General features: G+C 38.9%; 1 protein-coding gene across 1 annotated transcript in view; it reads left to right on the forward strand.

Annotated features, from left to right (window-relative positions):
• Positions 1-13,683, forward strand: part of gabbr2 (gamma-aminobutyric acid (GABA) B receptor, 2) — a 220,890-nt gene that overhangs the window by 102,098 nt on the left and 105,109 nt on the right. Inside the window, exons 3-4 of the mRNA XM_085445503.1 lie at positions 3,142-3,312; positions 11,942-12,043. Coding sequence (XP_085301629.1) covers positions 3,142-3,312; positions 11,942-12,043 — 273 coding nt within the window. The remainder of the gene's footprint in view (positions 1-3,141; positions 3,313-11,941; positions 12,044-13,683) is intronic.

Consider the following 13,683-nt stretch of genomic DNA (forward strand, 5'->3'; position numbering starts at 1 on the left):
TGCCTAATTGATGGCTGTAATCCATGTGTTGTTTTAAAAACCTGTCTCACTGATGTGCGAACACAAACCCCTGTGGCTCTGTGCAGAAAGTGGTGATTTAGTGGGCCAAACTGAGGGTCTCCTACTGGTTGGAGGAAGACTTTTATATTTGGGGATCTGCTGTAATGGAAACCCTGCAATTTGGGTACTGTAAATGGGTCAGATGTTGTTTTTGTTTTTTATTTGCTTTTAAGAAGCACAAACCCTTTTCATCACATTACTGTTTAACCACAATATTAGGATATCCAGTCCTCTTTTAAAATTGCTTTACTTTTGAACTATATTTGACTTGATCTTTAAGTTACGCTCTCATATTCTCAGTCAGTTACCTTTAAACAATGCTAAAGTACATTTCCAGTAATAACAAGTCATCAGCAAGTGTACTATTATAACTGCAGCACAGCAACTAATGAAGAGTGAAGATGTCTAGAAGTGGATGGAGGCTTAATGAGAAGATCACATTCATCACCAAAGTTAGGAGGTGCTTGAACTCCTCAACGCTTTAGTACACTTTTCGGAAATCTACTGATGCACCTTTTGGTCTCAGTCAGAATAATATCCTTGGGTTGATCACTATCATGAATCACAAGTTCTGCTTAATCTCTACAAAGTATGTAATTAACCCTGCGCTGATTCATATCGCTCATTAAATTAACACAAATAGGACATTGAAAATAGAGCACACTGTCTTATTATCTCAGCTCAGCTGCTGGTGCCTAAATGTTAAAGTACCTCTCAAATCTCTGCTCTGACAGTTATTCATGGCTTTTAAAGACGTATGCACAATATCAAAGACATGCCTGTGTCCATTATTTAAAAGCCACGGTGGCGATGGTGTCACAATTTTCGGAATATAATGATATGATGCTTCCTGTACGGTAGTACTATACATTCAAACGAAATGTGAAAGGCTAAATTAAATGATAAAATGACAGGTCTTTGTCTGTGTGGGCGCACGCTGTTTCTTATATGGGAAATTCTAATGCTAATGCAAAAATTAATTACAGCCATGTTTGCCTTTGGATGAAATTTATGACCTATTGTTGAAAATGTGCTACAATGTGGGAGAGAGAGAATAAAACTTGATTAGCATAGAAATGACAAATGAAAGGTGGGGTGGGTGGAGAGTTGTGACTTTTGTTGGTAAATAGCTTGTTTTAGACTGAGAGGAGGCTTTAAATGGATATACTTGTATTTTAGAGAGGCAGCTGTGCAGGGGAAATGCATCAAGAACATGGTTTCATGAAACAAATTACTAAATAACTCTCAACTTTTAGTTATACACCCAAGTATACTGCCATATGGGTTATGCTCGCTTGCCACATCCCGATTTCATTTCATCAGCTATGGAAAAATACTACATAGTCGGGTCCACTTTGTCTTTGTGAGCCTTTGATTTACCAGAGATGTGCCTCAAAAATGCTTAGACTGCATCTGTTGATGCAGACTTGTCTGTAAAAAGGCAATTATTGAGTGAGGTTCAGCACATTTGATTTTTATTTAAGTGGGTGTCTGTGTGTGTTTGTCAGTGCTGATTCAAAATGCCTACATTTGAAGACAAGAAATGCTTTTAACTTACCAACACGGAGATGAATTAAATTGCTAAGCTGCTTTTCCCTTTTCATCAAAACGTACATAAACACATAAGAACGGGCACCCACAAATCTAAACCTACCATATTCGAGCTGCCGTGTGGTCCAGACTGCTTGAGGATGACAGACAGCTTCCTCAACCAACTGTCAACATCTCCCAGCGAAAGCCTCAGGAGATTCTAGGCATTTTCTAGTAAACCATTTCTCTTGCAGAGACCTGGTAACCCACTGCAGAAAAATAGAGCATAAACACCATTCTGATGTGGAGATGATGGTGTTAGCTAGGCCATGTCATCAGAAGTGAGAATAACTCCATCATAAGGCATCTCTACATTCAACACCAGAGAGAAACACGACAAAGGCTGACCTAAAAACACAGCATGGTGTCCTTTAAAGCTACAACACCATCAAAAAAGACAGACAAAAGTGAAGATCCTTTGTGTAATACTGCGCAAAAGTCTTGAGTCCCTACTCATTTCTTAATATTTTGTCAGGAACCCCAAACCATGACAGAAAATCCACCATGTTTTACAGATGTCTGTAGATGCTCACTCTTTTACCTCTCTCCTGACGTCCCACACATATCGACAACAGTTCGTACCAACAGTTTCAAATTTGGATTCATTAATCTATAAGACCTCTTGCCACTGATTTTCAGTCCAGTTCTTGTGTAATTTGGCATACCTCAGCCTTTGCTCCCTGTTTTCCTTCCTTAAAAACAGCTTCTTGACACATACCCGTGCATTGAGACTATTTCCGATGAGGCTTCAGTGAATAGTAGGTGGATCAACTTAAGGGAAAGATACATCTCTCGGGTACTTCATCAGCTTTTTGCTGGATTTCTTAAGAACATGACTTTCAGATACTGGTAATCTGCCGTAGACGTTTATTTATTTTGGCCTCGCATTTCTTCTTTTGTCCTCCACTCGTCCAGCTTCCTCAAAAAACACACTCCACGCAGTGCAGAGAGAGATATGCCAAGTTTTCAGCTAATAGCTGTTTGCGAGTCACTTTGTTGGTGCCAAAATAATATTTTATGCCTGTCAAACTGAGTTATCAGCTATTGAAAATGGAAGAAATTCTTAGTTTTTGCAGCAGACTGCTAGCAACAAAATACCTCAACATAAAGAAATGGGGGTGGAGGTGTGTAAAGAGCTTTGCACAGTACTCTACCTGTCCTACATGGCAGACAAATAGCATTCTGGACACTAGAAGACACATAAATACACAACCAGTATGAAAAGTCATCCATTTGCGGGTCATCAGTTCTTTATGAATGAGTGTCACATTCTCATGATTTAAACCCTGAACTGACAGCGGTCACTGAACCTGCCTTCCACTTCATAAGAGTCAACGACACATTCTTAAACAGTGCCACTAACAACAGTAGCTCAAGTGAAACCAACACAGTCTGACATTTTGCTGTCGGGATTACTCGTGATTGTTACGTTTACCCCTAACTGATGGACTCCATGCTCACTATATTACTTCTTCCTTTTTTCCATTACAGCTATCCTTTGCAGCGACAACTCCTGTTCTAGCAGACAAGAAAAAATACCCCAACTTCTTCCGCACTGTTCCGTCAGACAATGCCGTGAACCCAGCGGTGGTGAAGTTTCTCAACTACTACAACTGGAGCCGTGTGGGGACCCTCACACAGGACGTTCAGAGGTTCTCAGAGGTCAGTTCGTGCTGTTTTCATAAATATACTTTTCTTTTTTTTCCAACGCTGTTAATGCTCCATGTTTAGTATTGACCAAAAGTTCAAGCAGTTCACTAAAACAAATCCATCATCTATATCAAAGACTACAGTGGCACCACCTTGTCATTAATACTAAAACTAGGTGAAGTTCAGTGTATTTGATTGATAGTGAAAATACCCTTAACGGTTGGAATGAATACTTTTTCTTATTACATTTCTACTTATTGTGGATAAAATATACATTTACCAGGTGTGAGAGGAGTTAAAATCTCCCACTGGTCGAAGGATATGCACATAATTAATAACATGGCTTTGCATTATTGCCTTCAGCACTCTCAGTCCCAACAGGGATTCTTGTTTAGCAGGCATTTGTTCTTTTTTAAGTTTGCGCGATAACAGTGCTGTTTACCAGCGTTTATGTGTGCCGTCCTCCTATCGCCTCTCACTGGGAGACATGTTTTTATTTTCTGAAGGTAGAGGTTAAATCACAAAACAGTGACTATATTATCATTCAAGGAGATTTCCATCTTGGCTTATTCAGATGAGGAAGCCAGTAGAAATAACACTCTTATTACTACTTTAAAACAAATCACCACTCACATGTAGATGGATTAGATGGAAATTATTTAGGCTTTGTGCACTGTACAGCTGTCACTAATGAATGATTATTCTCCAGTCACATGAAAGGATGCACACTGGATTATTAGGGAATGTAAAGGTTAAAACAAAAGATGAACAAACATTTCCATCCACTGGTCAAGGAACAGATGAAGGCAGAACAAAACCAAAAAACATGACTTGTAGTTGAGGGCAATGTCCCAGTTTGTTGGCTCCACCTCCAGAAATCCGACACAGATTTTTCCACTTCTTTTGACCAAATGGAGGCGTCGTGTGCACCTCCTGTCTGTGCGTGTGATTGTGTTTTTCTCTAACTTACTAAAACGAATGAGTTGACATTCACATCCTGCTGCTCTCTCTAGCTCTCCATTTGAACATATATATCTGTAGTAGCTTCTGTGTATATAACTGAGACCAACCACACTTATATCCTTATTTTTAACACCCATGTCCCTTAGACTTCCGTTGTTGTAGTAGTAGTAGTAGTATTTATTTATTGTCATTGTCAAGAACAATGAAATTGCGTTTGGGGCTTCCATACAACCCCAAAAAAAGAAGAAAATAATAAATACCCCTTAAAACCCAAGTGTACATATTTAACCCAGTGTGACTCCAATGCAATAAGACAATCCTTAGCAATAATGTTCGTAGAAATTCAGACAAAGACCTGAGAAACAGGTTGCAGTTCAAAAATAAATATAAATACAGTTTATTGCATGTATAAAGAGATAGTTCTTACTGAAGATAAACCAGCCCTCGACATCAAAGACGGTGACGCGCTGGGAAAATATTTCTAAAATATGTCCTGCATCGCCTCCAAAACTGAATTGCTGCTCCAGCTGGAAGCAAATTCTGAGAACTGCATGATATTTAGTTCCTATTATATTTACTACGTTCCATCTGTTCTTTTTGATGTTCCTCTCCCATTAAATACGCAGAATGCTGAATCCAGCCTACATTACTAGAGCTGGCAGAAGTAATGCATGGATAGATGAAGAACATTATCTGTGTTGACTCAGCACTTGTAGCTAACTCTCTTATGACAATGTTGGAGCTGAAATATATCTCAAAGCTGGAGGACGTATTTTGGAAGCTGTGGCAAGTTGGATTTCAGCTCAGGAACAGGAGGCGCACAATCGTTTGCACACCATGCAAAAATCCCTTCTATTATTAAAAGCAGCTAGCAGCTTTTTAATATAAGAGAAATGGGAGAAACAACATTCAAATTGATCCACACCATTAGCTAAAGGTATTAAAAGCTTAAAATCATATTATACCAAAATGGATGCTAACTAGCGAGACAAACACATTCCTGTTTGTAGGAGGGTTGAACATTAGGAAACATATCGATTTATCACACGTTTGGAGAACTACACCAACTCATGGCAAAAACATATTACGTCGGCAGCACAGGAACATTCTCCTAAAAGAGCCTTGTCAGAGGCATTGAAAGCATGAATTTGAGAAACATATTGTGAGCTCTTGCCTCCAGGCACTGGTTGAAAACAAAGTGCTCAGCGGCTAAAGGGTGTGTTGTGGAAGTGGGGGTGTGTATAAGAATTCTCACTGCAAATCTCAGAGAGACCAAATCCCTTTATCGCTCCCCTCCTGAAAGCACCAAGGAGCTTAGGACGGGTGCAAGACAGACGGCACGATTCAATCAACCTGCCACGAGATTGGCCTCTAATCCCGATTTACAAATATGCAAGCATTGCTTCCGTACTTTATGATTCACACAATCCTCTGTCGAGTTCAGAGCTTACTGTTCTTTGGTTCATCGAGAAATTACTCCAGCTCGCTACCAGAAAAAGAAGAGATATAGAAGTAAATGTTATTTGAATAATGCAGGAAAACAGACATTAATAGTAAAAATGTCATTTTTACCTACTAATAACACTATTCCAGTTTTACATTTAATTCATAAACATTTTTATATGAATTTTATGAACTTCAAATAAATTATATGAAGTTCATATGTTATACTCTTAACCTTCACAACTGTTTTAGTGTCACTTGTCAGTTTAAACATTTCTTTCCTAGGATCTAAAAACACAGAAAGCCAGTGTCCTCCCACTTCTTGAATGTGAAAATATACAAATACACCAATACACAAATAGACAGAATCAGCACAAGAGTGGGCAGAGCTAGTCAGAAATATTTCTTGTGAAGATACTTTTTTTTAAAGATTTAATTAATTCTTCACATTTAACAAATATAATGAGAAATTCTAAGCACTGTCCTAAAGAAAAAAACACGTATTTTCCACTTTAAGAAAGTTTCATACCTTTGCAAGCTGATTTTGTGGTTTTTGAACAGATTTTTTATTTTTTTTTATCTTAGCCCTTGCAAAGAAATATGCAAAAACACAATTTCTTTGTGATCTATTAAAGTTGGATTTAGATTCAAATTGATATTCCTAGAAGTATTCTACAGTACTGAATGTACCATAAATCATGCATGCGTGCACAGAGGCATTTGCATCTATGTAATGAGTATACTACTGACATTATTTTAATTTCCATCACCTCTACCCCAGCATTCATCACCCTGTGACATACTCCGTCCCCCTGCTGACCTACAGTGTGCTTTCCCTGGGAGACTGCTCACAAGGTTAATGTTATGTAACACTTGTTACAGATTCAGTCAGTGGCTTGCACATCACAGGCAGCAAACATACAGTATGGTGTCCCCTGAGAGTGTAACCTGTAAGAAAAAGCGTGCTCATCACTGTTATTTTTAGGCACCGGTGTAACACACACAGAGACACACACACACACATGCATATCGACTTTATGGATGAACACTGACTTTCTACAATGGTTTGTGGCTCATTGTATTGAGAAATAAGAATAACAGAGTAACAAAGAATAACAGCTAATGTAAGTATTTGGGAATGAAGATGACAATCTACACTACACACACACACACACACACACACACACACACACACACACACACACACACACACAGAGCAATCAACATTATTGAGACAGCCAGACAAACAGGGCTCACTCAGGAACAGGAGCAGCAATCACCTGTCAGTCAGATGACAGACCTGACTGAGAGCAGGATTAAGACTCTGTCCTCTGTCTGCACCCCTCAGAGCTTAAACGTTTAAATAAACTATGACGACTGATAACTCTAGCATACGTTACCATCCTAGCATCCACTCTCACTCAGTTCCTGTTTCATTATGTTACATCCCATAAACAGTATTCCTAGAAATGTTGTTTCCAAAGCACAAGCAGTGGGGTTATCATTGATGATGACTCATGTCTCAGACGAATTACTGGTATAGCCTGTTTGTCCCACAACTGAATAGACAAGAGATACACTTTTCTTTGCATCAAATGACTCAATGACTCAACATGTGATTTTGGTCCCGAACAGCTTGGCGTCATAGAGTGGAAAAGTAATTCCCAAGATAATCCCACGGGTCAGTGTTAAGAGTAGCTGGCTGCCAGGTGAAGCTTGGTGATGCTGGGACAGTGAACCAGCGTAGAATGACATCATACAAAGAAAATCAAAGCTGTTGTTGACGTTGCCAAACAAGGAGGCTTGACCGTTTCTGAAACACAGTGGTTCACCGTATGTTTTTAATCTTCAGCTGATTTAAATATATATTTCCCTTTGATGATAAATAATTATGTCATATGCCTACCAGAAAGCGTACAATGGATTTTCTCAACATCCTCATCTCCCACAGTCATTTTGATATAGTTTCTGTTCATATATATATGATGCACATATTAGTATTGTGTTAATGTAGAGATATTTCTGCAGTCTATTGATTACTAGATAGTGGAAAGGGAGTGGGATTAAATAAGTTTATGCTTCTTCCTGCTCCTTTTTGAACATGAAAGTTATTTGTAGTTGTGGTTGCTCGTTTTCCTTTTGTTTGTTTGTCTCTTTTTAATTCTATGTTGTTGTACTTTTTTAACATGTTCAAAATAAAGATTCAATCAATCAATGTGCTTTCTGAATTCTAGTATTTTACATGCCCTGGGTGCACGTGACACTCTTTTTTTGTGTGCGTGGACCCATGCTCACAAGTGCAATAGGATTATTTCTCTTCTGCATTTGCTGTCGGGGATTCCCAGGCTGCCCCAAACAATGGTGGATGCTTTTGTTACGCAGGAAAGCTGCTCACTTTTCCCCCTCCTACTAGCTTTCAATCCATCTGTCCCCTCCGTCTCTCTCGCTCTGTCTAACCGAGTGAGTCCAGCAGAATACGGATGCATTTTTCCATCTCGGTGGAAGAAACACAAAATCAAACCAATAAAATCCTTTTGTGACAAGGGTTTTACTCCTGCAAGTCAATGGCTTTGTCTGTCAGCCTCTGTGCTCTTTGTGAGTGTATTTTGTAGTACAGCAGAAATTTTGTGCAACTCTCCATGTCTTGCGTGTGAGTGGTTGGTATATATTTTCCCAGAAACCCATTTGTGTTTGACCCACACACCTTTTACAAACAACAGGCTAACCAGCTGCTGTCCCTTTTCACACTGAAGTTCGTTTCCTTTTATCCTTTAGGATCAACACTCAACGCAACACAACACAACAGGACATTGTACCTCGTCCAGACCACCAAGCCAGTTGTTACTCAAGAGCAAAATTTGGTTGTATTGATTCACATCGGCCTCCCTGTTGTTTCAGCTCAGCGAGCAGTACATTGGAGAGAATGTTTGTACAGCAGTGAGTGATGTACAGAGTGATTTAGAGCTTCCTCCGGGGGTACCAGAGGAGAAGGCGATTATGAAAGCAGACATTTGGAGACATGAGGGAAATAAAGTTGAGGTTGTTCAGAGTTATTGATTTTTAGATGTCAGAAATCTTAGTTGATAGCACAAAACTGTTGTAATGACTAATTTTAAGCTGCAGTTGGCTAATTTTAACAGGAGTATCAATAGCAATAATACTGATAGTAGCTTTTACGGTTCAAATCCTGGCGCCACTTTGAACTAACGGGCTGATGATTGGCCGGTGCTTGGTATTTTGAGAAGAAATACCAATTTTTCACTAATTTTTCCACAGTTTTTATTTATTTATTTATGTCCCATCTACAGTTAGGTCCATAAATATTCGGAGAAATATACAATTTTTGTAATTGAGCCTGTCTCCTCCACCACACCATTCATATAATCAGTTTGTGATTGAAGTGCCGACTTTTCAGCTTTTAGTGAAAGTATTGCATTGTTTAGGAATTACAGCAATTTTTACACATAGTACCCCATTTTCAGAGGCTCAAGAGTACTTGCCAGACTTGGTCAGACAAAGTTTTCAGTATAAAAATTGTTTTTACTGTAATACTTTACTCCAGCCACCACCTGCTTTTTTCACTCTTGTATTTGAAAATCTGAAAAGCTGCTCTGTTGGGATGAGGCCAGGTGACTGACTGGGCCACATCCCTTTTTTTTTCTTTTCTTTTTTTTTTTGCAGTATGCTTTGAGGCATTATCAATTTAAACTATGAAACACTATCTGCTCAGTTTTGCAGCATTTTGCTAAATCTGAGCTGGGTGTATAGCCCTGTATACTTCACAGTTCATCTTGCAAAAGAGCAAAGATTATAATTTTTATCCAAATACTCAACTGAATCTTTGAAACACTGCAGTACAGTCTCTAAGTATTATTATAAGTCAATTGAAGGTGACACTGTAAGGAGACTTTTGTATAGAAATGTGAATATACAACCACCATGTAGCTGAAGCAATTTAGAACACATAATTACAGGATGAACATATTAAAGCACAGTAAGAGGAAACACACAGGACTTCTGTTAGCTGTTATATGTTGTCACTGCCAACTCTCTGACGTGTCAACATGGCTCTTGGGTTGGGGTGGAGACACTGATGGCTGCGGGGCATGGCCCGTGGACATCAGTGAAATCCAGCATGAACACCACAGGACTTTATACCATATTTTGACTTTTTCGACGTAGGTACAACTGCATTCCATGTCAGAGCCATGGTGTTGTCGTGATGTCTCAGTGTGTTGCCTTACTGGAACAGAGCCATTATTAATGGTATTAGTCACACCTGTGGTTTTCCTGCTATGAGAAGTCAAAATGTCAGCTGTGAAAAAGGGCTTTTCTAAAATTGTGGATTAAAGGAGGGAAGCAAGAGGGCCGACTCGTAGCATGTGTGTATGTGATGGCCGAGAAAAAGTGAGAGGCGGTATGATAAAACACCTCAAGCTTGCCATCCCAGTGGGGTACCTGCTCCATTCTCCATCTTCTCAGATTGAATTACCCACCATTCTACTGGCTCAATACATCACAGCAGACATACAGCTGCTGCAGATACATCTACAGCACTGCACATTTGTCTACTTTTTGTCAAGCCCTGGATAACCAGCGAAGATTATTTGAAGTGTACATTTGTTCTTTTGTGTCTTATTTAGCGAAAAACAAACTCATATCGCTGTGACAAATGCACGCTCGGTATATTGCGAAAATTACAACTCCTCATTGAACGGGCTGAGGCAAATCAGGAGGATGACAGATCTGATGTATGTGTCCGCCATGCTAAAATGACAAGCTGCTTGTCTTTCTGTCTTTTCATTCACAGTTCATGGTAGAATATGCATGCACCATTTCAGAACATTAGATGGCCTGCATCCATCTCACTTTATTGCTTTATAATGCTGTGTACAGAATACTATATGTATATTGCGACATGATTTCATCTGCTTTAAGCCAGCAGAAATATATTCACACATTCAGTTTTTATTTGCATCTATCACAGCATTGAGCTAAATGATTGATTTTCTCTCTGTGATTTATGCATACATGATTTAATGAATCTAATGTTTAATATACTTTATAAAACTGCATTTCCTCCCTTTTTCCATATTTTTAATAGCTGCTCCGTCATAGTACCACAGTATTTGTTTCCTATAGGCTATGTGATTTAAGTTATTACACTGTTGTGAAGTTTATTGTGCAGTGTGTAAATGGTAACATTGTCTCAAATAAACTCTGGTAGGTTACTTAATAAAAGCACATTTGCACATTTGACTGCAATTGTCATGCTGGCTGATATTTTATGAGCATGTATAACTTATTGAACCTCTGACCACACTTACATTCTTCTACAGTAGACACAACTTTTTTACTACATCTTTCAGCATTGTCAGCTGTGCAAGCTGATAATATGAAGCTGCACTGATGTGCCCTCATATGATCTGAGATGCAGGCTTTTGACACTGAGCATGGCTAACAAGTCAGATGAGAAGGGTGCGTTTTCTGAGAAGAATTTTAAATTTCAACTCATCTGACCTCAGAACAGTTTTTTTGTACTTTGCCTCAGTCCATTTTAACTGCGCTTTGGCCCAGAATAGATAGCAGTGTTTCTCTGGTTCTTGCTCACATGTAGCTTCTTCTTTGCACGGTAGACCTTTAACCTGCATTTGTGGATAGCAGGGTGAAGTGCGACAGACAAATGTTCTTGGAAGTCTTCCTGAGCCCATTCAGTGATTTGCAGGACAGACTCATGCCTGTTTTGCCTTGCCCCTCGTGCACAGGGTTTTCTACAGATTCTCAGGCTCTTTGGATGATATTATGTATGCTGAGGAACATAAAGTTGTTCCACAGTTTTTGCAGAATGGGGAACCTCTGCCCATCTTTACTTCTGAGAAACTCTGCCTCTCTAAGATGCCCTTTGAATATACCCAGTCATGTTTCTGACCCATTGTCAAATAACCTAATTAGTCACAAAATGTTCCTCCAGCTGTTTCATTTTACTACCACTTACTTTTCCAGCTCTTTGTTGCCTCAGATTGCTGTCATCAGATTCAATTTTTTTTTTTAATTATACATTTTCTCACTTTAATCATTTGATATGTTTGCTTTGTTCTACTGTGAATAAAATATGGGTTTATGACGTTTGGAAATCATTGGTTTTATTTAAATTTTACACAGTGTCCCAACTTTTTTGGAAATGTTTTTGTAATTTCTCAACAACATTTGTGTATTCTCTCTTTCTGTTTTGCAGGTGAGGAACGATCTCACAAATGAGCTGGAGAAAGCAAACATTGAGATTGCAGACACAGAGAGTTTCTCCAATGATCCCTGTGGCAATGTCAAAAAGCTGAAGGTAGGTGAAGCAACCTAGAAACTTAAGGAAATGATCCAAGACCAGTTCAACCTGTAGAATTCCCAGTTAAAACAAAATGACAAAATACCCATTAGGTTTTCATATTAGCTACTATTTTTCATACTGTGTAAAGTAAATTCTTTAGTATTTTATCAAGTGGATGTCTCCCTCTGTCTTGACAGTGGCCATTTAACCATATACATACAAACACATGCATACAAGGTTTTTTTGCATACAAATTTTGCAAGATTTAAAAAAAAAAGGATGCATAAAATCGATATTTAAATACTGTCTAGTGCATTTTTAGTAGAGAGTGGCACAGTAAGAGTAAAAAAAAATAGAAGTGAAGAGAGTGGAGGGGGAGTAACACTTTTTTCCCCCTACTGATATGTTGGTGGAATATATGACGTATACAAGATGGAGCAGGTTGAAAGAAACATGAGATGATGAGAGAGAAGAACGAAGAAGGAACAGGAAGATAAGCCGTCGTTCCTAAAATATATGTGTAAATCTGTGTCTTAAGCGCTGACATTTTAAGCTGACATCACCCTTCCTTGATCAACTCTAAATATGCAATCCACAGTGCTGAAATCTTTACGGAACAATTGGATCGGGTGGATGGTTAGGTGGATGGGGGGGGGGTTCTTACACTCTAATGGGTCTTTTTCCCGCTCATCACACAACAGTGGTTTGCTGTCTCTCCAACAGCTACATAATATGATGGGGGAAGAGAGTGACACAGATTTCGTTGTCAAGGCTGGAATTTTGTTTCTTTATTTTTATGGGTTTTTTTCACGGGACACTGTTGGTAATGTGACAATCCATGTGAGGGTAAAGGCCCATGGCGTCACTTTGTGATCCACAAATAGAGCACTCACATCTGCGATATTCTTTTTGAAATATTCAAAAAGGAGACAGGCTTCGCTGCTGCTGGGCATTGTAACAGCCCTCTCAGTCGCTTTTTTTTTTTTTTAATCTTTATCCCTCGTTCTCCGTCCCAAGTTCCCCGTTTATTGCTGGACAGGTTGACAAACACAGCATCAGAAAACAAAGGCAGACACGCATACATAGCACTTCTAATTTTAGTAATCTTTAGTTTGAACACAAGCTAGGACCTCCAAGAGCTTTTTTATTTTTTGTGACAGAGAGCCAGTTTAGGCAGCTTGCATCCAATAGAAAGCCACATGAGAAAAAATGTCCTGAAATCTAAATGAAGACCAAAAAAATTTATTATTTATTATGCCTTAATTATTTATCGTACATTCAGAACTCTTCCCCCTCAAGTATGAGACACACCAAGGGATGGTTCATTTTTTGTTACACTTTACTTTTTTGTCTCACTGAGGTAGCAGGGTGTTTTTTGTCATTGGTTTTTTTTTGTTTGTTTGTTTGTTTTTGTGTCCCGTTTGGATCTTTAGCCATCAGAATTGTTGTCTTAAGGCCAAGAAAGATGCCAAGCGGATTTATTTTACCGAGTGGATCATCATGGCCTTGCCATATTGGTCCATTTGATTGACCTTTATTATAATTATGTGTTTATTTTACAAACGGGACAGACATGACTGGGGGATAGGACGGGGAGAAAGTGTCACGGTTCTGGGTCAGTTTCTAACCAGTGTTTTGAGTTTTGATTGTTAGTT

This window comes from Copadichromis virginalis, linkage group LG22 (genome assembly GCF_057382275.1).
Source record: "Copadichromis virginalis isolate Kocher_CV1m ecotype Utaka linkage group LG22, C_Virginalis_male_GT1.1, whole genome shotgun sequence".
NCBI classification, from domain to species: Eukaryota; Metazoa; Chordata; class Actinopteri; order Cichliformes; family Cichlidae; genus Copadichromis; species Copadichromis virginalis.